We start from the raw sequence: 26877 nt of genomic DNA, 5'->3' as shown, positions 1-26877 counted from the left end.
TACATAGGGAAAGTTTAGCCATCACCCTGCATAGGGAAAGCTGTACTATCCTGCGTAGGGAAAGTCGAGCCTACACTATCACCTGCAGAGCAGTGAGTAAGGGATGGATTTGTAGGATGTATATTATTCTTGTCATGTTATATTGTTTTTCTGCATAAAGGTAATTGTATTTCTGTATATAGGTAATGGCTGTAGTCTCAAGCTGGGATATAGCACTTTGTAGTATTTCTACTTTATTTCCTTGTTTTGTGTATTACTGTTTGCTCATATGTAAGTAGATTTTGCTATAATATTCATGCATTGAAATTTTGAAGTTTTTAACTTTATACCATGGTTGATACATATTTTTCGATTTCATGATTGATGTAATTGTATTGTTTTTGTATACTGTGATGTGTTTACTGTTTGAGTCTTGCTTAGAAAAAAATGAAATTGGTCATGTGACCAGCAAGCATTTAAACACACCTGCGAATGCTCAGGTCAGACCTGAGGTGAACCTGATGACGCTGAATGCAAAACGCGTTGTTCCCTTTAATAAAGTACTATAGTAAAGTCTATGTCAGTGTGCGGAGGATTTGTTTGTCAAGCTTATCACATGAATGAATATTTTCCAACACAAGCCAGTTACAGTAGCTCCACTGCATCCTACATCTAATTCGCACAAAGACAGTTTGTGGATATGTTGCTGGAAAAACAACTAAAATGCCATTTGTGTCTTCAGAAGAAGAAAAGAGAAACCAATATTTGAAATATTTTTTTATTTTGCTTTGCGTTAAGGAGCAAACACTGACAGAGCGACTCAGACACGACTACACCTCCTAAATACAATGAAGGTATGCTGAAGCAAAGCTTTGTGTAAGGTTGTTGCATTTAACAACCATTTTGCCTGAGAATCTGGTCGATCCAGGGACGGAACTTGGACACGTCCGTGTAGACATTGGGAAAGCCTGGGTTCCTACAGCCTTGAGCTCCAAAAGATACAACACCAGCAGCCATCCCGTTGCACACCAGAGGACCACCAGAATCACCCTGTAAAATGGAAATATCTTTATATTTTGATCCAAAAAAATATGTAAGGTTTTTTAAAACTTTGCAAAAACGGACAGGAAACTTACGTAGCAGGCTCCTTTGTCTGTTCGATATCCACCTGCACAGATGACATTGGCAGGAAGACGACGAATCCGTTGAGACCACTGCCGTCTGCAGACGTTCTGGTTGACGACAGACACACCCACCACTCTCAGGTCAGTAGCACCTCTACCAGCTTCGGTCCTACCCCATCCAGCTACATGGCACTTTTGGTTGGGTCGTAGGTTCACGTTAGGAGAGGGAAGTCGAATGCGTCGTATTGTTCTACCCACTGGAACACTCTGAGACAGCTGGAGACACAAAACCAGAATGTAGAAATGAACAGTGTCTGAACATGGTTTTACTCTTCATCAGGCTTCAGTTTAAAAATCGCTAGAAGTTGGAGCTGATGAATCTTTTAAATGAAAGTCAACTCTACAATATAACAGCTTTGATAGTGCTGTGTCTTGGCTAGAATTTCAGGGACATTTGAATTTGTCCTTTTTTTTTGACACTTTTGACATTTACCCTCACAGGAAAAAAACAAGCAAAGCTTAAATGCATCTAATTTGACTGTAAACCCACAAGACGTCATCTGGGACAAATGGGCTGAAAGAATATATGCTTACTTTGAGGAGCATGATGTCACTTCCTGTTGTGTGATGCTGATAATGAGGGTGTTTGCATCTCTGCACAATGTTCCTCACTGTCCCAGTGTTTCTGAGATTGTGGGTGCCAAAAACAACCCTCACCAGTCCACTGCAAAAAGTTAGAATTGAGAGGTCGTTAGTAGATTTTCTCAGGTTGTTTTGCCAACAACAAAACAAAGCAACTGAGTTCATGTAACTTTGAATTAAAAATAAACAATTTCTGTAAAATGAAACTTAACTCACTCAGAATCACAGTGTGCAGCAGTGAGGACAAAGTTGTTGCTGATGAGGGAGCCTCCACAGTGATGTCCACCTCTGGTCTGCACTGAGGCCATATACAGCATCCGGTTCCCTGGAGCAATTTGCCCGTTTATGATTTCACTCCCAAGTGCTGAAAACATGAGAAGAAAATGAAGAGACGTTAAAATGAGTTAACATCACATTGGCAGGCTGGAGAAAAGCAGTCAGATTGAGCAGCTTACCGTTCGGTCCGAGACATGTCAGAGCATGAAAGAGCAGAAACTTCTGCAGAGCACGCATCATGGCGGCAGGAGCCTCAACCTGTTGCTTTGGGGTTGTCAATCAAGTCGACCCTTTCATACAACAGTGTTTGATCCGCTTTATATTGTCTTCTGGCCACATCCTTTGGCAATGCCATTGTGCAAGTTTGCGAAACATCATTGATCATGTGATTATTAGGTGTCATCATAGTGAGTGTGACACTTACTTTTATACATTCTTCCTTCTTTTGTTCATGTGATAACTATTCATATTGTATCCATTTTGTATAGACAGCACTAAATACAGTGAGCATCTACAGCTGTTGTTCGCTGGGAAGTCCTCTTTGTTTTTTCTGTGTTGGGTGCAGGATGGCATCTAGCTTTGACTTTGTTTTTGGTTTTCCTTCTTTTATCCAGACTGACTTTGAGACCTTGACCTTTGTCTCCATTGCTATCGCTCTATCAGTATCACCCAGCCAAATGAGTTTGACCTGGGTAATGTGCTCCAACTTTGGAATAAGGAACCCTTTATTAAAAGTTCAAACAAATCATTCATTAATGCTTTATCGATGAATTATACTTTATTATTAAGAGCGATGTTTGGGTTGCCATGGTGTTTATCCTCCCCCTGCATGACACATGCTTTTTAAAATAAATCTAGTTATTTAGTTTGTTAGACATCTTCCATTAGATCACTTAGCCAGTGGAATGACCAAAGTCCATATTTTCTTATTTTCTTAGTATTTTTCTGTGTTCTTGATGTTTCTGGGCATCGACAATTTTGAAAAAAGATACTGAGAAAGAGGTTGTTTTTTTTTTATATCTCGCCAACCTAAAGCATCGCTATTTGACGACCTGGGAATGAGGCTCAACAATCAGCTATCTTTCACCTTTGAATTGTGTTTTTACTAACAGCAATGGATAAATCCTGCATTGTATCCCTTTAAAGTCCACATTGCCTGAAAAGCAAATATATTCATTATTCATATTAATGATTGGCAGAGAGAAAATTTTTACTCAGTTGTGGTTTAATTAATCGTGCAAAGTGTTTTTTCACTTTCCTCTTTTCAGCTTGTTACATCAGGTTTGTGTTCAAAAGAGTTCTTAAGAAACAATGTGGTTTTCTAGTGAAATGTTCTGCAGACTTTGATGAAATCTGCTCTTACACACAACTGAGTTTCTCAGCTGTCTCGGATTGAAAGTTTCATTCTAAAATTAAAATATATATTATATGTTGATAAATGTACTTGTTGCCACTTGTAAATGGACAGAATATGGAGTACATCGACTACAGAAACACGCCTTTCAGAGCGACTGTTGAGTTTTTGTTGAGCTCAGCAGAACACTGGGGAAAAAAATGATAGCATTTGTTTAATGAACCTAAATACCATTTTATATCTCCACAATGCAATGAACGTATACTGATGCCAAACCTTTAGTAGGATTTCTTAGATTTAACTTTGTCTGAGAACCTCTTTGGTCCAGGGAAGGAGCTTCACATAAATCCATTCTCCCACTTCCTCCCTTGATGTTATTCACCATTCATTTCTGCCTTGCATTTTGTATTTAGGGTAACTGTGCATGTGCATTCAGACGTCAGACGTCAAATTCCAACATGTCTTCCGTGAAATGTTCTGAAAATTAATCTTATGGACTGGGATATTGTGGGCCAGAGGCATAGACACATGGATGTTAAAGTGCCACCTGGTATAAATACACTCAACAGAATATAAATGCATCACTTTTGTTTTCTCTCCTTCTGCTATGCACAGCAAACATTATTTCTCTCAAATGTTTAGCAGAAATTTGTTAAAATCCATCTTGTTGAGCTCCTGCCACCTTGCCAAGATAAAGATGGTTTATGACAGTGCACAATTTTTTTGGTTACTAACTGTTGCATGAGCTGTCTGGGTGGCTGATCTCAGACGATCTTGCAGGTGAAGAAACCGGATGTGGCGTTCCTGGACTGGTACTGTAACATGTGGTGTGTAATTGAGAAGCCAGTTAGATGTACTGAAAAATCCTCAGAAGGCGGCATGAGAGGCTGCTTACGCAGCTCTGGTGGACATTCCTGCAGTCATCATACCAATCTATGGTATTGTGCTGTGTGATAAAACTGCACGTGTAAGCGTGGCCTTTAATTGGGACCAGCCCAAAGCAAACCTGTGCACTAATCATGCTGTTTAATTAGCATCTTGATATGCCAAAGGAAAAGTATTGCATTGATATTTTTGTGAAGCATAAATAAATCAATTGATGTTGAGGGTTTTTTTTTCTCGTTTCTTTTCATCTAGACTGACCTTCAGACCTTTGCAATTTGTCTGCATAGATGGTCATGTACACCTAAAACAATATTTGGTCTTGCATTGTGGAATATCTTTCCATGCTCCTTGAGGTCAAATTCTCTTTTGGTTTGAGAGACTTGAGAACAAATGACATACCTAGTATAAAATATTACAACAGGACAATTCAGCAAAATAAAGCAGGCTTGACCAGTGATGCCGGTAACACATTACTTAGTAACGCGTTACTCTAATCTGACCACTTTTTTCAGTAATGAGTAATCTAACGCGTTAATATTTCCAAACCAGTAATCAGATTAAAGTTACTTATTCAAGTCACCATGCGTTACTATTATTTTTGTCATTTTCCTTAGTAAAAATATATAATTTTGCTTTCTTCTTGTGTCTCGGGGAGTGATGTCACGAATGCGACAAGTCACGTTTTCAACAACGGAGGGAGGTGAGAGATGCGCATTTTGGAGATGGAAATACAGTCATTATTTTGATTTTGTGTCAGCTAAAGATGAGAATATTAAGGTTCGTTGTACACTCTGTGCTGGCGACAAAGTACTATCAAGCTTCAAAAACACGACGTCAAATTTGAAGAAACATTTAGAGTCGCAGCACAGCACAGTTAAGTTTACAGAGCAAGTCCCACCAGGTGGTGTTAAGCAGAGAGCTGCAAGCAAAGCCACGGCCTCGACTTCTGCAGGAGGTCCCCCACCTCCCAAACAACAGAAGCTGGACTTCGGTGCAAAACAAGTAAGTCGGGTGGTATGTTGTAGAGGAAATGCTGCCCTTAAACGCGGTTGACTCGAAAGTAACTTGTAATCTAACTTAGTTACTTTTTTAAAAAGTAATCAGTAAAGTAACTAAGTTACTTTTTAAAGGAGTAATCAGTAATCAGATTACTTTGTCAAGGTAACTGTGGCAACACTGGTCTTAACATACAAAGACACACTAATTAAAACTTTCAAACTATGAGTAGAAGTAGCCTAAGTGAAAGCATAACTTTCAGAGAAATTAATGTTTCTTACTTCAATTTGTGTGAATAACTTGTGAAGATTTAGATTTATTATGTCTTTCTGCCTCACGTATCGGACCATCGGAGGCACAGACAAGCTGCAGGTAATTAACAACACTGTGACTACCAGGTGAGAGAGGCTCTTCTTCCAGTCGGGCATTTACAGTGGACCATCGCTCATTTAGGATGGAAGCGGCTCAGCCTTTTGCCTGCCTCTAGCTATATGGCACCAAATATGTCATTTGAACCTTGTGGAAATAAAACTAATTGCTAAAATGCTGCTGCTGCTGCTGCTGCTGCTGCTGCTGCTGCTGCTGCTGCTGCTGATCATGTGAGTGGATAAGCATCTTAGAAGCTTTAACCAGACGTGCATTCTACTTTTTACCAGCAGTCACATAACTCAGTGGAGTCCATTCAGGAAGTATCAGTCTGTTTAGAAATAAACTTGTTTTCTTTAACTTTTAACAGTCAATGTCATAAATCTTTTTGATTAAATATTGCAAAGGAGGACTGCATATCAAGTATAATCATATCATCCTTAAAAATACTATTATTATTGTTATTTTATTAACTTAATGGTGTGATTTAATTTAAAATGTAATGTGAGAATTTTGCCACCTGTTGAATTCTTTCTCCCAATAAAAATTTGCAGTATATCACCAGAGCAGGCTAACTGCTAACCGATGGTAACTGTATTCTGTTACACAACTGTATGTACTGCTTGTTAGCTCAGTTAGCCGTGCAGCTAACCAGGAACAGGAGCTTTGGACCACTGGGAGGCAGAGGTTTTCAGGCATGGGGCTAGCTAGTTAGCATGCTAACTTTAGTAAATATTTCTGCAAAACAGTACTTAGAAATAACGTCAACACTGTTATATCTACACATTTTGTTCTGGTTATTTCTGCGTGATTTAAACTAATAATCTTACATATCGCACCTTTAACACAAATGGTGTCTTCTGATTAGGTTGTAACAGAAGGAAATAAACATTGCATTTTAAAAAAGCCTTTATTTTAAGTTGCAGTCACAAAGACAAAGCAATCTGTTACACCACAAAACCTCCATATTACAGTGAATGTATACTGAAGCAATACTGCAAGATTTTTATTCACGTTTGAGGATGTCATTGATCCAGGGAAGGTATTTTGAGACATCCGTGTAGACGTTGGGTTTGTTTCGGTGATGAGAGGTATAGTCACAGTTGGACCACCAGTTGAAAGACACGATACCAATAGCATCTCCGTTGCACACCAAAGGACCACCAGAATCACCCTGTGAGGAGGAAATACGTCATGAATATGTTTTGTAGCATTTCTGTACAAGAAACCAGTTGACATTTTCTTTGAAAGGACATACCTGACAGAATCCATAGGTGGTGTTATATCCACCGGCACAGATGACTTTTTCAGGAAGATGGAACTGATTGTCTTTCCATTCCTCCGCACAGACTTTCTGGCTAACGACAGACACCTTCACTTCTCTCAGCTCATCAACAACTTTACCACTAGTTTGTGTCATACCCCACCCAGCCACGAGGCACTCTTCATTTTCTGTTATGTTCTTCTCTGAGCTGGGAAGTCCAATTGTTTGTACGCTGTTGCTTATTGGAGCTTTCTTAGACAGCTGGAGACACAAAATCAGAAGGTAAAAATGATGAACTAGCTAAACCAACTAAAGTCTAATTTCATAACATACTTCTTTTTATTGATCAGACCTCAGTTTATTGATCAGACCTCAGTTTAGCAAAGATATGATGTACTTACTTTGAGGAGCATGATGTCCTTCCCCCATCCTACCTCTTCATAACCTGGGTGTTTGTATTTCTTTTCAATCAATCTTATTTTTTCATCACCAACCCTCTTGAGATCATGGGTACCAAGAACTACTCGTACAAGTTCCCTGAATGAGCCAACATTGAGAGTTTATCAGTACATTTTCTAAAATTGTGCCAATAACAAAAGAAAATGGTTAATAATATATTTCTTGTAAGAAAAAAGGTGAGTTTATGTGTGTTGAAATCTTTTTGAAATTGATTTGTAATTACATGCATCAAAGATTGCTGGAAAATAACTCACTCATTATCACAGTGCGCAGCAGTGAGCACAAAGTCTTCTCTGATGAGGAATCCTCCACAGACATGATCACCATTGTTGTACTGCAACGAGGCCATATACAGCATCGAGTTCTCTGGGACTTTTACCCCATTTATGATTTTAGCTCCAAGTGCTGCAAAGATAAGTTAAAATCAAAATTAGGTAAATGTCTCATTAAATGGAATTAATGAAAATATTCTGTTAGCTTACCATTTCGTCCGAGATGTGTCAGAACATGAAGGAGCAGAAGTTTGTGCAGGGCATGCATGATGGCAGCAAGTCAACTGACTGGTCCTCTTGGGGGTGCAAAGACGACCCTTTTATACAGAGCTTTGCTTCATTTGCATTTGTGATTAACATCTATTTTATCTTGACTTCTAATCACATCCTGTGTGCAATGGAAAATGCAAACGTTTGCAACTTGTGTTATCTTTGCACGATCTTGTTTATCGACTGAAGCACATACGTTATGCAATCAGTACATGATAAGTATAACAATTAATGTATAACACATTAATTAATTCTTCCTCTTCTTACTTTGCTTCTTACTATTCATTTACTTCACCCCTCACTTGTTTTACTTTTCTGTATTTAGGACACTTTCAGCTTCTTGACTTTTGTTAAATTCATTCAAGAACATGTGCGCAGATTCTTTAGTGTGGAAGTCAGACTTCGTCACTGTGACCCAGTGGCTGTGTTGGGTTTTGGTGAAAAAGCCCACCCAAAACAGTTCATTGACACAGTCATGAAACTAATGAGCTTGATTAATCCCAGGCGCCCTAACAGAGGATCATTACTGAGTCTGTTAATGTTTTTAATTGACCAGAATCATGTAAATTTGATATAAAACTGCAGTTGTATCAGTTAAAAAGTTTATGTTTTGTTTTGTTGTCCCCAAAGTCAAAGTCTTGGTCAGACTGACTGACTGACTGTTGTCAAACTGACCTCGGTTTGTCTTGGAGGCTGTGTTCAGATCCAGTTCTGTGTGTTCACTCTCGTGTCAGGCTGCCAAATCCAAACTGGGCCTTTTTGGACCTTCTTGTCACATTAAGTGAGTTTTTATTTAATTGAATCTAACAAGTGAAAACCACATATGCAACTTTGTAGAAATACTTGCCACAGCCGTCTGAGACATTTCTTTTTAACCTACAGACTGGTGGAGACATAGGAACCACAGTTTCCACAGTCAGATATGAGCTTTAGTGTTCTCACGGTCACATACACAGACAGCAATATTTTAATATTGCTGTCATAATAACAATATGTAATTAAAATGCATTTAAAATACACTCATACTGTCATTTTTTTTTTTTTAAACTTGAATTTGGCATGTAATAAGTAACGCATTTACATTTGTTATATTAACTATATTCAGTGTTAAACAGATCTGACTACATCATTCAGTGTTTTCTCTCTACAAATCTATAATTAGGTAAGTATCAACAAATGTAGTATTTATTGTACATAAATGCAAGCTGATGCTGCCTAGTTAGCACGTCTTTATACTCAGCAGAGAGCCCCATGAGTCATGTCATAGTTTCTCTGCTTTTTGACCATTAGTGGGCGCTGCATCCTCAGATGCCACAGCTACAGTCTTCTCTATCAGCTGTGTTACAGAACAAAACCATTACCTTAAGAGAGAGTTGTACATGGGGTTGTTGCAGCCTGATGTTTCTATTTTAGCAAGTGCCTACATGTCTGTCTACTATGAGTCATTCCTAGAAGTCCCCTGTGAGTCTGACTCTGTCCAAAAGGTGACAAAATCCGCAGCCCCTCAAAAGCTCACTAATATATGTTTTATCTCGTTTTTTGAAATCCATACAAAAACCAAAGTCTCAAACTTTGTAAAAAGAAACGTTTTTTTGGAAGTATTCCTCTCTACAACTTTAAGTTTACCTTGTATACCTTTATAAATCTGTGGAGTAGATATTAAGTCTGATTGTGCAATCTCTTTACAGCAGGATTTACTTTCTTGTACACACACTCTTGGATCGCCTCTACTCTAAAACTCAAAGACACAAGAAAGGTTTTCTTTGATGTGGATCTACTTGACACACCCTGCTGACATATTCATTTGAATTCTGTGACAAACCACAGAAACCACAGTTTCCTCATTTAGATTTGAACATCAGTTTTCTCACAGACGCCGTTATTTGTTTATACCTTTTAGATAGAAAACCATATATATAGTTTATAAAATACCATTTCTTTCTTCAGATGAAGAATTTTAATGAATCAATAGCTCTTTATTTTGCATTTCATATCAAGACCAAGCAATGACAGACTGACTAAAACATGGCAGAACCTCCACAATAATAATAGTTATATTATATAAAAGTTTTATTCATAGAACAGGTTTGAAGCAAAAGGCACAAAGAGATTTCCAAAGAAATGAGAAAGTATGTCGACAGTGTCAGCCGAACTGCTGCTAAGTGAGAATAAATGACATACGTAGTATTTTACAACAGGACAATTCAGCTAAATAAAGCAGTCTTAACATACAAAGACACGCTGACACGCTGGCGCAGCCATGTATTGCGTCTGACTGACGAAATCATCTGGCAGCAGGTAGCGTGAAGACCAGAGCTCATCAGCAGAAGCTGATTGCCAACCTGCTGCAGGTGCATGTGTGTCAGCAGCTCCGGTGAATGGAAAGCTCTGCCCAGCCTCTCAGTGCACCTCTGCAAGTACAACAGAAAAACAAACCCCAAAACACAAAATCTCCACCACAGAATAATGACAGAGTGTAACATTCTTGTCCTTATCTTGACTGTGTGAACTGTTTATATTTTGACCTGTAAAGCACCAAATATTTAGTCGACTTCATTTAGATGAATTTAACACAGATGCAACACTAAGGCTTGTCTGTGTGGATCTACATGACACAGCTCCCTCAAACACTGCTTTGAATTGTGTGACAGACTAACTGAACCAGAGGATACTGTAGACCAAAAACGTACAGGTAATAGCAAAAGTGAAATATGTTAATTTTTACTGTATCGGTGACATTGTTTAGACTTTTTTTTTCTTTTGCCTAAATGAACATGTTGCAAGATGTTCTTCGTCCTAATGGAGGTGATTTACTGCACACGAGGAGGACTGTTTAATTTTTAATTGATTCTCACTAATCATTGAATTAGTGTTAATGCACTGATACACTTGTTTTTCTTGTTTCTATTCTTTATTTAATGGTCTTTTCACCCAGACCGTATTCTGGAGCTCATAGCTGCTTTACATTGTGCAGGACCTTTGTTCTGGAGAGCTGAGGTTACATTAGGAGGCACTGAGCTATAAAGTAACGTAAATAATGATGATATGATAATAATTGTTGAAAGGTTTAAATAGATCTGTCCCTTCTCCGGTTTGGTTAATACAACTGTTTATTAATTGTTCATCTTTTCAACACACTGCTTCTCTAATAATGTGCCTTTCTGTAATAAAGTCTCTGTTAACGAGTGTTCATCACTGACCTGCTTCTCTGACTAAAGTCACATGAATGAATATTTTCCAACACAAGCCAGTTACAGTAGCTCTACTGCATCCTACATCTAATTCACCCAAAGACAGTTTGTGGATATGTTACTGGAAAAACAACTAAAATGCCATTTGTGTCTTCAGAAGAAGAAAAGAGAAAACAATATTTGAAACATTTTTTTATTTTGCTTTGCCTGAAAGAGCAAACACTGACAGAGCGACTCAGACACGACTACACCTCCTAAATACAATGAAGGTATGCTGAAGCAAAGCTTTGTGTAAGGTTGTTGCATTTAACAACCATTTTGCCTGAGAATCTGGTTGATCCAGGGACGGAACTTAGACACGTCTGTATAGACATTGGGTAAGCGTTTGTCCAAACACACTTGATCTGCGAAAGATACAACACCAGCAGCCATCCCGTTGCACACCAGAGGACCACCAGAATCACCCTGTAAAATGGAAATATCTTGATATTTTGATACAAAAAAATATGTAATGTGTTCATAAACTTTCCAAAAAATGACAGAAAACTTACGTTGCAGAATCCGTTGTGTGTTCGATATCCACCTGCACAGATGACATTGGCAGGAATCCCAGACCATTGACGTTTACAGACATTCTGGTCGACGACAGACACACCCACCACTCTCAGGTCATCAACACTTCTACCAGCTTCGGTAATTCCCCATCCAGCTACATGGCAGATTTGGTCTTGTTGTAGGTTCATGTTAGGAGGTGGGAGAGGAATGTGTCGTATTGTTCCACCCACTGGAACACTCTCAGACATCTGGAGACACAAAACCAGAATGTAGAAAATGAACAGTGTCTGAACATGGTTTTACTCTTCATCAGGCTTCAGTTAAACAATCACTAGAAGTTTGAGCTGATGAATCTTTTAAATGAAAGTTAACTCTACAATATAACAGCTTTGATAGTGCTGTGTCTTGGCTAGAATTTAAGGGACATTTGAATTTCACATTGTTTTTTGCCACTTTTGACATTTACCCTCACAGGAGAAAAACAAGCAAAGCTTAAATGCATCTAATTTGACTGTAAACACACAAGATGTCATCTGGGACAAATGGGCTGAAGGAATATATGCTTACTTTGAGGAGCATGATGTCACTTCCTGTTGTGTGATCCCGATAATGAGGGTGTTTGCATCTCTGCACAATGTCTCTCACTGTCCCATTGTTACCGAGATTGTGGGTGCCCAAAACAACCCTCACCAGTCCGCTGCAAAAAGTTAGAATTGAGAGATCGTCAGTAGATTTTCTCAGGTTGTTTTGACAACAACAACAAAAAAAAAAAACATTTTTTGACAAAATGTTGGCTTGTATAACTTATTACTTTAAATCAAAAAGAAACAAATCCTGGAAGATGAAACAAAACTCACTCTTCATCATCATCATCATGACAGTGCGCAGCAGTGAGGACAAAGTTGTTGCTGATGAGGACTCCTCCACACACATGTCCGTCGCTCTCCTGCACTGAGGCCATATACCGCATCAAGTTGTCCGGAACTTTTACCCCATTTATGATTTTAGCTCCAAGTGCTGCAAAAATAAGTTAAAATCAATTTTGGCTAAATGTCTCATTAAATGGAATTAATGAAAATATTCTGTTAGCTTACCATTTCGTCCGAGATATATCAGAACATGAAAGAGCAGAAAGTTGTGCAGAGCATGCATGATGGCAGCAAGTCAACTGACTGGTCCTCTTGGGGGTGCAAAGACGACCCTTTTAAACATAATTTTTGCTTCGTTTGCATTTGTGATTACCAGCTATCTCATCTTGATTTCTAACCACGTCCTGTGTGCAATGGAAAATGCAAAAGGGTTGCTATCTTGTTTATCGGTCATCAGTTTCCTGCTTTGGCTTTGAGCAATACTGCCTCCCACCCAGTCATGAACCTAATAAGATAGATTAATCCCATAAATGTCATAATTAAGGATCATTACTGAGTCTGTTAATGTTTTTGATTGACCAATATAAATTTGATGAAAATCTGCTGTTGTATCAGTTCAGAAACGTACGTGTTTTGTTTTGTTGTCTCCAAGTCATAGTCTTGGTCAGACTGACTGTTGTCAAACTGACCTCGGTCGGTCTTGGAGGCTGTGTTCTGATCCAGTTCTGTGTGTTCACTCTCATGTCAGGCTGCCAAATCCAAACTGAGCCTTGTCCCCCGTGGTGACTCCCCCTGTAATCTAAGGCCCAGGTTCAGACAAACTCTAGGACCGGCTACACCTAGCTGCAGGGCGGGGGGGTGTATTTTCCATTTAGCACTAATGGCTTCCTGTTATTGGCTCTTTTAATTGGCTACTTTAAAAGCCAATCAATATTCCAAACAAGTCCGTCCCTACCTGAACGGTTTTACAGGAAACATGCAAGTATGGGGAAGCAAATAACACTCTCCCTGAGATGATTTTAAATGAAGAAGGTGAGAAAAAAGTCCTGGATCCGTCTCTTAATCCAGATCAGCACCAAAAGTTAATGGTGGCTGTTTTGGGACGAGACTCATCCTCTATCAAATTCTCATGAAAATCTGTTCTGTAACTTTTGTTTAATCCTGCTGACAAACCAACCAAGGTAACAATTTGAAAAACTTTGCATTAAATGTGACACAATTGACCAAACAACACTCAAAGGTGCAATATGTAAGAATATCAGTTGAAAACATAAAAAAAAAATGTAATAAAAAATTACAATTATCAACAACATGTGAATAACAGTTCTGACATTATGACATCTATTTATTGTGTTGCAAAGATATACGGAAGTTGGCATGGTAACCAGCTAGGGCTAGCTAGACCCTGATCCGAAGCTCCTGTGCTCGGGGTGTAAACCACAACACTCCCCCAGTTGTCTGAGCTCCAAGTCCAGACTGCTAGCTGCATGGCTAAGTGAGCTAACAGCAGCCACAGTTAGCCACAGTTACTGCTTACTCTGGTGACATGCTAACCCCTGTTTGTCATAAGACATTCAGACTCCTTCATGTTTATGACAGTGTCTTGTGCACACCCATTCAAATAAAGTGTTACCATTTTCTTTCATCTCATATGCATCAGGTTCATTCTTTCATGCACTGGTGTTACAGTTACTCTTAATAAAATGATTGCTTGCAGATCTGGTGGTGCTGCAGGGTGAAGCACATGTAGGCTGTGAAAGATCATTGTATAAATCTTTTCTCCCTTTTCATTTTTTATTTGCATCTCCTTAACATGTTTGTTCCGGGCCTTTTTGGACCTTGTGAAAACCACATATTTTGCCACAGCCGTCTGAGATGTTTCTTTGTAATCTACAGATTGGGTGAGCCATAGGAACCACAGTTTCCACAGTCAGATATCAGAATCAGAATCATAATCATAAATTCCTTTATTAGTCCCGCAAACAGGCAAATTTGTGCATCACAGCAGCCAAAGGACAGTTCAATGTAACAATAAACAATAATAAAAGTAAAAAAACAAACAATATAATAAAAAGGTAAGAAGAAGAGCTAGACAAGGTTAACTTAAATCAATATCGATCAATTCTAATCAATTTCAAATCAATTTATTCAATCTCATAACTGAAGTAGTGACTTCTACACACAGTTACAATTAGTTCTCTGCATTAAAATAAACCTCCACAGACAACGGCATTCAGTGAAATATATTTATTTGGCTAAATAGCGCAGAGTAAATAAATGGAAAGGCAAATTAAACAAATGACAAAAGATTAACAGGTAACAGAAAGGTGCTTATTCTCTAATGGCTATTGTAATGAGTTTATGAATGAAATAAAGGGACACCAACTCATATTTCATAAGCGGGAATCCAGTAGGATGAATGAATGGATACTTGTCTGAGCGTTGTTTGGCGAGTCAGCAAGCTGTGGTTGGTCGTCCTCCAGCGGCCTTGGCAGGGTGGCAGTCTCGATCCAATACTCAGCAGGTGGCACCGCTTGGGTTTGTTGTGGGTAAAAGCAGAGCCGGTTTGGCCTGGCAAAAGAGTCCTTCTTTCATTGGAAACCGCTCACACGGTTTCTTCAACAGCCGGTCGCCGTAACGTCTTCGTTAATGATGATGGTCTTGATGAAGAGGATGACGATGGTGATGGTCTTCTTCAGTCGCTTTGAGTGGTGGTTCTTAGGCTCTGACTGATTAACTAATTTAACTTCTTCGCTAAAATAACTTAAGGATGCTTTGTCGGCCGATCAAGTTATCATTGGTTAACTTAATACGAGAGAATTTCAAATTAAAGTTCACTTCCTTGAGTCAGGTTACGATACTTAACTTGATAAAACAAATTAAAACAGAACTTTGTTCTGGAAGAAACAAAAGTTGAAGGTGAAAAAGATAAAAGTTACAAAAATAACGCACAAGCAACTTCCCATAAGAGTGAGGTCTTGAAGAGAGTAGAACTTGAAGTATAAAAGAGCCGATGCTTAAGGTGTAAAAATGAAGTAAAGAGCTTAAAGCCTAACTTGAAGAGTTTAAGAAAGTTAAAGAGAGTGGTGAAGAGTAAAAAGAAGTGAGTTCAGAGGGAGATGTCCCTCTGTTTTGTCCAGTCTGATAGCAGGCGTGACCCAAGGGGGCAGGGCTGCCAATGTTCTCACTATTGAGAACATAACAGGTAACTAACTGAAACTAAACTAACAAGTTTATGTTTCAAATTGTGTTTCACCTTTCCCAGAATGTCACCATGGCTTAATGTGAACTGTCTTAAACACAAATCACATGAATCATTAAATTAAAACATTCAAAAGTAATAATACTTGTTTAAACACTTAATTATACAGTAGAGATAATAACTTACACATACACATTTACACTAGCCTGATGCTATTATAACAGGGAATATACTTTTAAACATTAACTGTTAATATGCATAAATGAGTTTGAAAAAGTCTTTTCAAATCTTACCAGGGGTCACCACTGGAGAGCACTGTGGCTCCTAGAATACAAGACATTTTCACACATTCAACTTATCTCAGTCAATTTTGTCACAGACAAATGAAATTAAAATCAATTTAATGAAATTTGTTTCCTGATTAATAATGTGTTAATTTCCAGAAGATTACACAGTCCCGAGTCCTCACATACTGTGGCTGGTTGGTGAGGTATTCGAGGATCCAGGACGTGAGGTGTTGGTCCACCCCCGTGAGCTCCAGCTTGTCCCCCAGAAGTGCAGGCTGTATGGTGTTGAAAGGACTGGAGAAATCAAAGAACATGATCCTCACAGTGCTTCAAGGCTTTTCCAGGTGAGACAGTGATCTGTCCAGGAGGAAGATGATGGCATCATCCACTCCGATGCCAGGTTGGTAGGCAAACTGGAGTGGGTCCATAAAAGGACCCACCAGAGGGCGGAGATGCACAAGGACCAGTCGCTCCAGGGTCTTCATCAGGTGTGAAGCGAGAAGTGTGAAGCTGGTCTGTAGCTATTGAAGTCCTCTGGGTGAGGGGTCTTTAGTACTGGTACCACGCAGGAGGTTTTCCACAGCATTGGCACTTTTCCCAGCTTCAGGCTCATGTTGAAGAGGTACTCCACATGGAGCTGATCTTCTTCCTTAGCCTTCAGCTCCTCCTTGTTGCCTGACCTAAAGGCCCTCTTTCTCTCCTTAAGGAGAGCCTTTATGTCAGGATTAATCAAGGGTTTGTTGTTTGACAAACACTGTACAGTCCTGGTGGGTACGGTGTTATCCACACAGAAGTTAATATTGTCCGTTATGCAGCCTGTTAAACTGTCGATGTCCTCCCCATGAGAAACGCACAGTTTTTTCCGCACAGTTGCGCCAAACAGTCCCTCAGAGCCTCTTCAGACTCCTCGGTCTGTGTCTTAACTGTGAGACAGAAGATGCGCCAGGTTGTGGTCAGATCTTCCCAGGGGAAGGAGGGGGGATGAGTTGTATGCCTCCCAGCTGTTGGCGTAAAATAAGTCCAGTGTTTTATTGTCTCTGGTGTGGCAGGTGACATACTTTGTGAATGTAGGCAGGGTGGAGGACAGAGAGGCATGATTGAAATCCCCAGAGATCAGGAAGAGGGCCTGTGGGTGCTGTGTCTGCAGTGAGCTTGTGCATCAGCGTTAGCAGATTCAGCTTGTTCAATGTCCTTACAGCAGACTTGTTCTTTAACAGTGATGTGCCCGGAGTTACACCATCTGTCATTAACAAACACAGCTAGCCCCTCCTCCTTTCCTCTTACCGCTCTCCGCCTTCCTGTCTGCCAGCAGCAGTTGAAAACCATCCAGATTAGCGTCTGTGTCCAGGGTCAGCGCCGTTAGCCACGTCTCCCTGAACACCATAATGCTGCACTCACGGTAGTCCCTCTGCCGGGTCAGCGCCGTTAGCTCGTCCATCTTGTTGGGGAGAGATCTTACATTGCCCATGATGACAGACGGGAGGACGGGTCTGGAGATAAATATTCATTACCAGTGCAAATATGCAGTGTCAGGTGACGACAATCTGCATAATCTGTACATACACATACTAATTGTCTATACATGTGTATCTACATGTGTATGTGTGGAGTGTGGTAGAGGGGCAAAGTGAAGCTTCTAGTATGTTGAGGTGTGTTAGGGTGGCAGGGGCAATGGATCTCTGGTTGGCTGGTTTTTATCCCTTTCATCTTGTTTTTATATCACATGGTTTTATTTTATACTCGTTTTTATTTCCTGTGATATTTTTATCTTGATCGTTTGTATCATGTTATGTTTTCTTGTCCTCATCTTGATTGTGTGTACTGTTTATATTTTGACCTGTAAAGCACCAAATAATTAGTCGACTTCATTTAGATGAATTTAACACAGATGCAACACTAAGGCTCGTCTGTGTGGATCTACTTGACACAGCTCCCTCAAACATCGCTTTGAATTGTGTGACAGACTAACTGAACCAGAGGATACAGTAGATCCGAAACGTACAGGTAATAGCAAATGTGAAATATGTTAATTTTTACTGTATCGGGGACATGGTTTAGATTTTTTTTCCTTTTGCCTAAATGAACATGTTGCAAGATGTTCTTCGTCCTAATGGAGGTGATTTACTGTACACGAGGAGGACTGTTTCATTTTTAATTGATTCTCATTAATCATTGAATTAGTGTAAATGCACTGATACATTTGTTTTTCTTGTTTCTATTCTTTATTTAATGGTCTTTTCACCCAGACCGTATTCTGGAGCTCATAGCTGCTTAACATTGTAGCAGGACCTTCATTCTGGAGAGCTGAGGTTACATTAGGAGGCACTGAGCTATAAAGAAACTTAAATAATGACGATATGATAATAATTGTTGAAAGGTTTAAATAGATCTGTTCCTTCTCCGGTTTGGTTAATTCACATGTTCATTAATTGTTCATCTTTTCAACACACTGCTTCTCTAATAATGTGCCTTTCTGTAATAAAGTCTCTGTTAACGAGTGTTCATCACTGACCTGCTTCTCTGACTAAAGTCACATGAATGAATATTTTCCAACACAAGCCAGTTACAGTAGCTCTAAGGCATCCTACATCTAATTCACCCAAAGACAGTTTGTGGATATGTTACTGGAAAAACAAGTAAAATGCCATTTGTGTCTTCAGAAGAAGAAAAGAGAAAACAATATTTGAAACATTTTTTTATTTTGCTTTGCGTTAAAGAGCAAACACTGACAGAGCGACTCAGACACGACTACACCTCCTAAATACAATGAAGGTATGCTGAAGCAAAGCTTTGTGTAGGTTGTTGCATTTAACAACCATTTTGCCTGAGAATCTGGTCGATCCAGGGACGGAACTTGGACACGTCCGTGTAGACATTGGGAAAGCGTTCGTCCCTACAACCACGATCTCCGTAAGATACAACACCAGCAGCCATCCCGTTGCACACCAGAGGACCACCAGAATCACCCTGTAAAATGGAAACATCTTGATATGTTGATCCAAAAAAATATGCAATGTGTTCATAAACTTTCCAAAAACAGACAGAAAACTTACATTGCAGGCCCCTTTGAGTGTTCGATATCCACCTGCACAGATGACATTGGCAGGAATCCTAGACCACTGTCGTCTACAGACGTTCTGGTCGACGACAGACACACCCACCACTCGTAGGTCAGTAACACCTCTACCAGCTTCGGTCACTCCCCATCCAGCTACATGGCACTTTTGGTTGGGTCGTAGGTTCATGTTAGGAGGGGGAAGTCGAATGCGTCGTATTGTTCCACCCACTGGAACACTCTGAGACAGCTGGAGACACAAAACCAGAATGTAGAAATGAACAGTGTCTGAACATGGTTTTACTCTTCATCAGGCTTCAGTTAAACAATCACTAGAAGTTGGAGCTGATGAATCTTTTTAATGAAAGTTAACGTTACATTATAACAGCTTTGATAGTGCTGTGTCTTGGCTAGAATTTCAGGGACATTTGAATTTCACATTGTTTTTTAGATACTTTTGACATTTACCCTCACAGGAAAAAAAACAAGCAAAGCTTAAATGCATCTAATTTGACTGTAAACACACAACACGTCATCTGGGACAAATGGGCTGAAAGAATATATGCTTACTTTGAGGAGCATGATGTCATTTGTTGGTGGGTGGCGCTGATAATAAGGGTGTTTGCATCTCTGCACAATGTTCCTCACTGTCCCAGTGTTTCTGAGATTGTGGGTGCCAAAAACAACCCTTGCAAGTCGACTGCAAAAATTTTGAATTGAGAGGTCGTCAGTAGATTTTGCCAACAACAAAACAAAGCAACAGATTATACATTTATTTTGAAAACAGTGAGTTTATGTAACTTTTAACTTTGAATTAAAAATAAACAATTTCTGTAAAATGAAACTTAACTCACTCAGAATCACAGTGCGCAGCAGTGAGGACAAAGTTGTCGCTGATGAGGGAGCCTCCACAGTGATGTCCACCTCTGGTCTGCACTGAGGCCATATACAGCATCCGGTTCCGTGGAGCAATTTGCCCGTTTATGATTTCACTCCCAAGTGCTGAAAACATGAGAAGAAAATGAAGAGACGTTAAAATAAGTTAACATCACATTGGCAGGCTGGAGAAAAGCAGTCAGATTGAGCAGCTTACCGTTCGGTCCGAGACATGTCAGAGCATGAAAGAGCAGAAACTTCTGCAGAGCACGCATCATGGCGGCAGGAGCCTCAACCTGTTGCTTTGGGGTTGTCAGTCAAGTCGACCCTTTCATACAACAGTGTTTGATCCGCTTTATATTGACTTCTGGCCACATCCTTTGGGCAATGCCATTTTGCAAGTTTGTGAAACATTATGATCATGTGATTATTAGGTGTCATCATAGTCAGTGTGACACTTACTTCTATACTTTCTTCCTTCTTTTGTTCATGTGATAACTATTCATATTGTATCCATTTTGTATAGACAGCACTAAATACAGTGAGCGTCTAGAGCTGTTGTTCACTGAGAAGTCCTCTTTGTTTTTTCTGTGTTGGGTGCAGGATGACATCTAGCTTTGACTGTTTTTGTTTTTCCTTCTTTTATCCAGACTGACTTTGAGACCTTGGCCTTTGTCTCCATCGCCAGCACTTTGTACCTCAGGCTAATCTATACCTTACATTGTTTCTGTGTCAGTGAGGCTATGCAGTTGTTTGGCACGTGTCAAAGTCAGTAAAGACATTAACTGTCTTGCAGCCTTGCTATTTTTTGCTTACTTTTTGCAGCTTCATCTCTATCAGTATCACCCAGCCAAATGAGCAGTTTGACCTGGGTAATGTCCTTCAACTTTCTAATAAGGAACCCTTTATTAAAAGTTCAAACAAATAATTCATTAATGCTTTATAGATGAGTTATACTTATTATTTAGAGCGATGTTTGGGTTGCCATGGTGTTTATCCTCCCCCTGCATGACACATGCTTTTAAAAATAAATCTAGTTATTTAGTTTGTAAGACATCTTATATTTGACCACTTAGCCAATGGAAAAGCTCTGCAGAGTATCTTGACCTAAGTCCGTATTTTCTTATTTTCTTAGTATTTTTCTGTGTTCTTGATGTTTCTGGGCATCGACAATTCTGAAAAAAGATACTATGAAACATGCTATTTTTCTTGGATGGCTTGCCAACCCAAAGCATCGGTACATGACGACCTGGGAATGAGGCTCAACAATCAGCTATCTTTCACCTTTGAATTGTGTTTTTACCAACAGCGATGGATAAATCCTGCATAGTATCCCTTTAAAGTCCACATTACCTGAAAAGCAAATATATTCAAGTCATTAATGGTTGGCAGAGAGAAAATTCTTACTCAGTTGTGGTTTAATAAATCTTGCAAAGTGTTTTTTCACTTTCCTCTTTTCAGCGTGTTACATCAGGTTTGAGTTCAAAAGAATTCTTAAGAAACAATGTGGTTTTCTAGTGAAACGTTCTGCAGTTTCTCAGCTGTTTGGGATTGAAAGTATCATTTAAAAAATGTATTAAATGTTAACAAGTGTACTTATTGCCACTTTTGGAGGGACAGAATATGAAGTACATTGACAACAGAACACTCAGCAAGAAAGAACAGCCTTTCACTAACACTGTTGAGCTCAAGTGAACATTGGAAAAAGAAGAAATGCACTTGTTTTATTCATTTAAATCCCATTTTATATCTCCACAAAGCAAAGAAAGTATGCTGAAGCCAAACTCCTCGTAGGATATTTTAGTTAGTCGTGGTTTGAGTTTTTGGTTGAATTATTTCCTGTTTTATTTTGTAATTCTCTCCTTTCTCTCCTTCTCTCCTCTGTTCTGTTTCCCCATGTCGTCTCCTGTGTTCCTGACTGTGTTCCCTGTGCTTCTTTGGTTTGTACGTTATTTAGTTTTTGTCCTTGACCTCAGCGTTTTGTTCTTTACCCTGCCTGCCTCTTGAGTGTCTTGCGTTTGTGTCCTCACTATCTTTGCTGCATGTTACAGTATGAACTGACCATAATATGGACCTGACAGAGACTATGTCTCTAGTGGAGCAGTTTAAGGAGGTCTGTTCCATTTTCAAAGGACTGAACTCTGCCATCACAGGGTCTTTGGACGTAGAATACAGGCTATTTGTTTACAGCCTTATGGAAAGGACACTTTTGTTATGACCCAGGCTGTTGGACTTTCCATTAGAGACTCACAATGTAACAGTAATTACTGACCTCAAGAAGAGCCTCCAGTCTCAGCTAGCCAACAGCCTGCTAGCTTCCTGCCCAGCTCATTGTACCAGAGCCTCCACTGCCCAGCACCCCAGCTCAGACTTCCTTTTGTATTTGCTTTTTGGATTTCTTAGAGACCTCAGCTTTGTTATAAAAGATTACCTTTTGTTCTTTACCCTGCCTGCCTCCAGAGTGTCTTGTGTTTGGGTCCTCACTATTTTGCTGCATGTAACAGAGTTAACTTTGTTGGAGTGACATGACTCCACTCTCTGTCTTCTTCCTTTCATGTCATTCACCTTTTATGTTTGCTTTGCATTTTGTATTCATGACACTTTTGTATTTACTGTTTTTGTTTTGTTCTGAGCCTTTTTGCAGCCCTGTTTCTCTGTGTATGAATATTTTTATTCCACGTAGTTTTTAGGGGTTCCACATGAGTGATTGGCATTTGATTGTTTATTAATCCTTTTTTTTTTGTAGATTTGTATTCTACTTGTTATTGTTTATATCACATGCATCTAACAAAAATCATGTTAATTATCCTCTTCATTCTGTTGTCTTTGTCAGCGTTGACTTTTAATGCCTGTATTTTGTTTTTCTTGGCCTTTAATGTATCTCTCCCTGCTTTTGACTACTAAGTTGACTAAACATTTAATATTAAGTGAACTTTATTTGGATGAATTTTAACATACATGCAACAACATGGCTCTTTGGTGTGGATCTGCTTGACACAGAAACTTCAAACATCGCTCTGAATTGTGTGACAGACTAGCTGAACCACAGGATACTATAGACCAGAGACGTACACACAGTAACTAAAGGGCCCTCTTCAACAAATTAAATAAATACACGTATGTTATTTTTAATAACATCTATGACGTCATTGGGAACTTTTTCTTTTGCCTGAATAAACATAATGCTCTTTTGTCTTGTCCTAATGTAGGTGGTTTACTGTACAGTAGGATTAATTTATTCTCATTAATCATTGAATTAGAGTCAATGCACCGATACAGATGTGATTTTTGTTGTTTTTATTCTTTATTTAAATTGTCTTCATACCCACTCTGTATCATGGAGCTCATAGCTGGTCAACATTGTAACAGGCCCTTCACTCTGGTTAGCTGAGGTCATATAGCTTTATGCTAAGGAGACACCGAGCTATACAGTAAATTCAATTATAATAATGATATTGTTAAAATCTTTATAAAGCTCTGTTTCTTTTTCTGTTCATTCACACGTTCACTGTTTTTTAATCTTTTCAGCACACTGCTTCTCTAATAATGTGCCTTTCTGTAATAAAGTCTCTGTTAACAAGTGTTCATCACTGACCTGCTTCTCTGACTAAAGTCACATGAATGAATATTTTCCAACACAAGCCAGTTACAGTAGCTCTACTGCATCCTGCATCTAATTCACCCAAAGACAGTTTGTCGATATGTTACTGCAAAAACAACTAAAATGCCATTTCTGTCGTCAGATGAAGAAAAGAGAAAACAATATTTGAAACATTTTTTTTTATTTTGCTTTGCGTTAAGGAGCAAACACTGACAGAGCGACTTAGACACGACTACACCTCCTAAATACAATGAAGGTATGCTGAAGCAAAGCTTGTGTAAGGTTGTTGCATTTAACAAGCATTTTGCCTGAGAATCTGGTCGATCCAGGGACGGAACTTGGACACATCCGTGTAGACATTGGGTAAGCGTTTGTCCAAACACACTTGATCTGCGAAAGATACAACACCAGCAGCCATCCCGTTGCACACCAGAGGACCACCAGAATCACCCTGTAAAATGGAAACATCTTGATATTTTGATACAAAAAAATATGTAATGTGTTCATAAACTTTCCAAAAAATGACAGAAAACTTACGTTGCAGAATCCGTTGTGTGTTTGATATCCACCTGCACAGATGACATTGGCAGGAATCCCAGACCATTGATGTTTACAGACGTTCTGGTCAACGACGGACACACCCACCGCTCTCAGGTCATCAACACTTCTACCATCTTCGGTAATTCCCCATCCAGCTACATGGCAGATTTGGTCTTGTTGTATGTTCATGTTAGGAGGGGGAAGTTGAATGCGTCGTATTGTTCCACCCTCTGGAACACTCTCAGACAGCTGGAGACACAAAACCAGAATGTAGAAATGAACAGTGTCTGAACATGGTTTTACTCTTCATCAGGCTTCAGTTAAACAATCACTAGAAGTTTGAGCTGATGAATCTTTTAAATGAAAGTTAACTCTACAATATAACAGCTTTGATAGTGCTGTGTCTTGGCTAGAATTTCAGGGACATTTGAATTTCACATTGTTTTTTTGTCACTTTTGACATTCACCCTCACAGGAAAAAATCAAGCAAAACTTAAATGCATCTGATTTGACTATAAACACACAAGACGTCATCTGGGACAAATGGGCTGAAAGAATATATGCTTACTTTGAGAAGCATGATGTCATTTGTTGGTGGGTTGCGCTGATAATGAGGGTGTTTGCATCTCTGCACAATGTTCCTCACTGTCCCAGTGTTTCTGAGATTGTGGGTCCCCAAAACAACCTTCAACAGTTCTCTGCAAAAAGTTAGAATTGAGAGGTCGTCAGTAGATTTTCTCAGTTTGTTTTGCCAACAACACAAAGAAAGCAACAGATTATACATTTGTTTTGAAAAACGTGAGTTTATGTAACTATGAATTAAAAATAAACAATTTCTGTAAGATGAAACTTAACTCACTCATCATCACAGTGCGCAGCAGTGAGGACAAAGTTGTCGCTGATGAGGGATCCTCCACAGAAACGGTGACCATTGTTGGACTGCAACGAGGCCATATACAGCATCGAGTTCTCCGGGACTTTTATCCCATTAAAGATTTTAGCTCCAAGTGCTGCAAACATGAGAAGAAAATGAAGAGACGTTAAAATAAGTTAACATCACATTGGCAGGCTGATGAAAAGCAGTCAGATTGAGCAGCTTGCCGTTCGGTCCGAGACATGTCAGAGCATGAAAGAGCAGAAACTTCTGCAGAGCACGCATCATGGCGGCAGGAGCCTCAACCTGTTGCTTTGGGGTTGTGAGTCAAGTCGACCCTTTCATACAACAGTGTTTGATCCGCTTTATATTGACTTCTGGCCACATCCTTTGGCAATGCCATTTTGCAAGTTTGCAAAACATAATGATCATGTGATTATTAGGTGTCATCATAGTCAGTGTGACACTTTTATACATTCTTCCTTCTTTTGTTCATGTGATAACTATTCATATTGTATCCATTTTGTATAGACAGCACTAAATACAGTGAGCGTCTAGAGCTGTTGTTCACTGAGAAGTCCTCTTTGTATTTTCTGTGTTGGGTGCAGGATGGCATCTAGCTTTGACTTTGTTTTTGGTTTTCCTTCTTTTATCCAGACTGACTTTGAGACCTTGGCCTTTGTCTCCATCAGTATCACCCAGCCAAATGAGTTTGACCTGGGTAACATGCTTCAACTTTGGAATAAGGAACCCTTTATTAAAAGTTCAAACAAATCATTCATTAATGCTTTATAGATGAGTTATACGTTATTATTTAGAGCGATGTTTGGGTTGCCACGGTGTTTATCCTCCCCCTGCATGACACATGCTTTTAAAAATAAATCTAGTTATTTGGTTTGTTAGACATCTTATATTTGACCACTTAGCCAATGGAAAAGCTCTGCAGAGTATCTTTACCAAAGTCTGTATTTTCTGATTTTCTTAGTATTTTTCTGTGTTCTTGATGTTTCTGGGCATCGACAATTCTGAAAAAAGATACTGAGAAAGAGGTTATTTTTTTTTATATCTCGCCAACCCAAAGCATCGCTATTTGACGACCTGGGAATGAGGCTCAACAATCAGCTATCGTTCACCTTTGATTTGTGTTTTTACTAACTGCAACAGATAAATCCTGCATAGTATCCCTTTAAAGTCCACATTGCCTGAAAAGCAAATATATTCATTATTCATATTAATGATTGGCAGAGAGAAAATTTTTACTCAGTTGTGGTTTAATTAATCGTGCAAAGTGTTTTTTCACTTTCCTCTTTTCAGCTTGTTAAATCAGGTTTGTGTTCAAAAGAGTTCTTAAGAAACAATGTGGTTTTCTAGTGAAATGTTCTGCAGACTTTGACGAAATCTGCTCTTACACACAACTTAGTTTCTCAGCTGTCTCGGATTGAAAGTTTCATTCTAAAATTAAAATATATATTATATGTTGATAAATGTACTTGTTGCCACTTGTAAATGGACAGAATATGGAGTACATCGACTACAGAAACACGCCTTTCAGAGCGACTGTTGAGTTTTTGTTGAGCTCAGCAGAACACTGGGGAAAAAAATGATAGCATTTGTTTAATGAACCTAAATACCATTTTATATCTCCACAATGCAATGAACGTATACTGATGCCAAACCTTTAGTAGGATTTCTTAGATTTAACTTTGTCTGAGAACCTCTTTGGTCCAGGGAAGGAGCTTCACATAAATCCATTCTCCCACTTCCTCCCTTGATGTTATTCACCATTCATTTCTGCCTTGCATTTTGTATTTAGGGTAACTGTGCATGTGCATACAGACGTCAGACGTCAAATTCCAACATGTCTTCCGTGAAATGTTCTGAAAATTAATCTTATGGACTGGGATATTGTGGGCCAGAGGCATAGACACATGGATGTTAAA

General features: G+C 39.2%; 5 protein-coding genes across 5 annotated transcripts; all 5 read right to left on the bottom strand.

The window, feature by feature from the left end:
* Positions 1-770: 770 nt before the first annotated feature.
* On the bottom strand, positions 771-2258 carry LOC141005342 (granzyme B(G,H)-like). Its single transcript, XM_073477174.1, has 5 exons — positions 2201-2258; positions 1962-2109; positions 1698-1827; positions 1116-1379; positions 771-1029 (listed from the first exon to the last, which is right to left on the bottom strand). Exons 1-5 carry the CDS (start codon positions 2256-2258, stop codon positions 871-873), a joined length of 759 nt encoding a protein of 252 aa, XP_073333275.1. The 3' UTR covers positions 771-870.
* A 4370-nt stretch (positions 2259-6628) lies between these two features.
* On the bottom strand, positions 6629-7885 carry LOC141004759 (granzyme-like protein 1). The gene is made up of 5 exons (XM_073476419.1): positions 7828-7885; positions 7600-7750; positions 7288-7423; positions 6881-7147; positions 6629-6796 (listed from the first exon to the last, which is right to left on the bottom strand). The coding sequence occupies exons 1-5, from the start codon at positions 7883-7885 to the stop codon at positions 6629-6631; spliced, it is 780 nt and encodes a 259-aa protein (XP_073332520.1).
* Positions 7886-11257: 3372 nt separating this feature from the next.
* On the bottom strand, positions 11258-12818 carry LOC141004917 (complement factor D-like). Its single transcript, XM_073476624.1, has 5 exons — positions 12728-12818; positions 12491-12650; positions 12201-12330; positions 11630-11881; positions 11258-11543 (listed from the first exon to the last, which is right to left on the bottom strand). Exons 1-5 carry the CDS (start codon positions 12783-12785, stop codon positions 11385-11387), a joined length of 759 nt encoding a protein of 252 aa, XP_073332725.1. The 5' UTR covers positions 12786-12818; the 3' UTR covers positions 11258-11384.
* Positions 12819-15993: 3175 nt separating this feature from the next.
* On the bottom strand, positions 15994-20197 carry LOC141004757 (mast cell protease 1A-like). The gene is made up of 7 exons (XM_073476416.1): positions 20140-20197; positions 19901-20048; positions 19617-19746; positions 19045-19296; positions 18816-18958; positions 17276-17481; positions 15994-16028 (listed from the first exon to the last, which is right to left on the bottom strand). The coding sequence occupies exons 1-7, from the start codon at positions 20195-20197 to the stop codon at positions 15994-15996; spliced, it is 972 nt and encodes a 323-aa protein (XP_073332517.1).
* A 3618-nt stretch (positions 20198-23815) lies between these two features.
* Positions 23816-25222, bottom strand: LOC141004756 (mast cell protease 1A-like). Its single transcript, XM_073476415.1, has 5 exons — positions 25165-25222; positions 24923-25073; positions 24632-24761; positions 24061-24312; positions 23816-23974 (listed from the first exon to the last, which is right to left on the bottom strand). Exons 1-5 carry the CDS (start codon positions 25220-25222, stop codon positions 23816-23818), a joined length of 750 nt encoding a protein of 249 aa, XP_073332516.1.
* Between the last annotated feature and the right edge of the window lie 1655 nt (positions 25223-26877).

The sequence above is a fragment of the Pagrus major genome, chromosome 11 (assembly GCF_040436345.1).
Source record: "Pagrus major chromosome 11, Pma_NU_1.0".
In the NCBI taxonomy this organism is placed as follows: Eukaryota; Metazoa; Chordata; class Actinopteri; order Spariformes; family Sparidae; genus Pagrus; species Pagrus major.
Note: the sequence above shows the minus strand (reverse complement) of the source record. Positions and strands in the feature narration are given on the sequence as shown.

Coding starts and splice junctions, on each gene's coding strand:
- LOC141005342 (XM_073477174.1), bottom strand. CDS start 2,258: ATGCGTGCTCTGCAGAAGTTTCTGCTCTTTCATGCTCTGACATGTCTC. Junction 1,828..1,961: donor GCTGCACACTGTGATTCTGA/GTGAGTTAAGTT, acceptor AACTTTTTGCAG/TGGACTGGTGAGGGTTGTTT. Junction 1,030..1,115: donor CAGACAAAGGAGCCTGCTAC/GTAAGTTTCCTG, acceptor TCCATTTTACAG/GGTGATTCTGGTGGTCCTCT.
- LOC141004759 (XM_073476419.1), bottom strand. CDS start 7,885: ATGCATGCCCTGCACAAACTTCTGCTCCTTCATGTTCTGACACATCTC. Junction 7,148..7,287: donor AGGACATCATGCTCCTCAAA/GTAAGTACATCA, acceptor TTGTGTCTCCAG/CTGTCTAAGAAAGCTCCAAT. Junction 6,797..6,880: donor CCACCTATGGATTCTGTCAG/GTATGTCCTTTC, acceptor TCCTCCTCACAG/GGTGATTCTGGTGGTCCTTT.
- LOC141004917 (XM_073476624.1), bottom strand. CDS start 12,785: ATGCATGCTCTGCACAACTTTCTGCTCTTTCATGTTCTGATATATCTC. Junction 12,651..12,727: donor GATATATCTCGGACGAAATG/GTAAGCTAACAG, acceptor TTATTTTTGCAG/CACTTGGAGCTAAAATCATA. Junction 11,882..12,200: donor GTGACATCATGCTCCTCAAA/GTAAGCATATAT, acceptor TTGTGTCTCCAG/ATGTCTGAGAGTGTTCCAGT.
- LOC141004757 (XM_073476416.1), bottom strand. CDS start 20,197: ATGCGTGCTCTGCAGAAGTTTCTGCTCTTTCATGCTCTGACATGTCTC. Junction 17,482..18,815: donor TGGATCGACCAGATTCTCAG/GCAAAATGGTTG, acceptor ATTTATCTCCAG/ACCCGTCCTCCCGTCTGTCA. Junction 16,029..17,275: donor AGACAGGAAGGCGGAGAGCG/GTAAGAGGAAAG, acceptor CTTGTATTCTAG/GAGCCACAGTGCTCTCCAGT.
- LOC141004756 (XM_073476415.1), bottom strand. CDS start 25,222: ATGCGTGCTCTGCAGAAGTTTCTGCTCTTTCATGCTCTGACATGTCTC. Junction 25,074..25,164: donor GACATGTCTCGGACCGAACG/GCAAGCTGCTCA, acceptor TCATGTTTGCAG/CACTTGGAGCTAAAATCTTT. Junction 24,762..24,922: donor GCTGCGCACTGTGATGATGA/GTGAGTTAAGTT, acceptor AACTTTTTGCAG/AGAACTGTTGAAGGTTGTTT.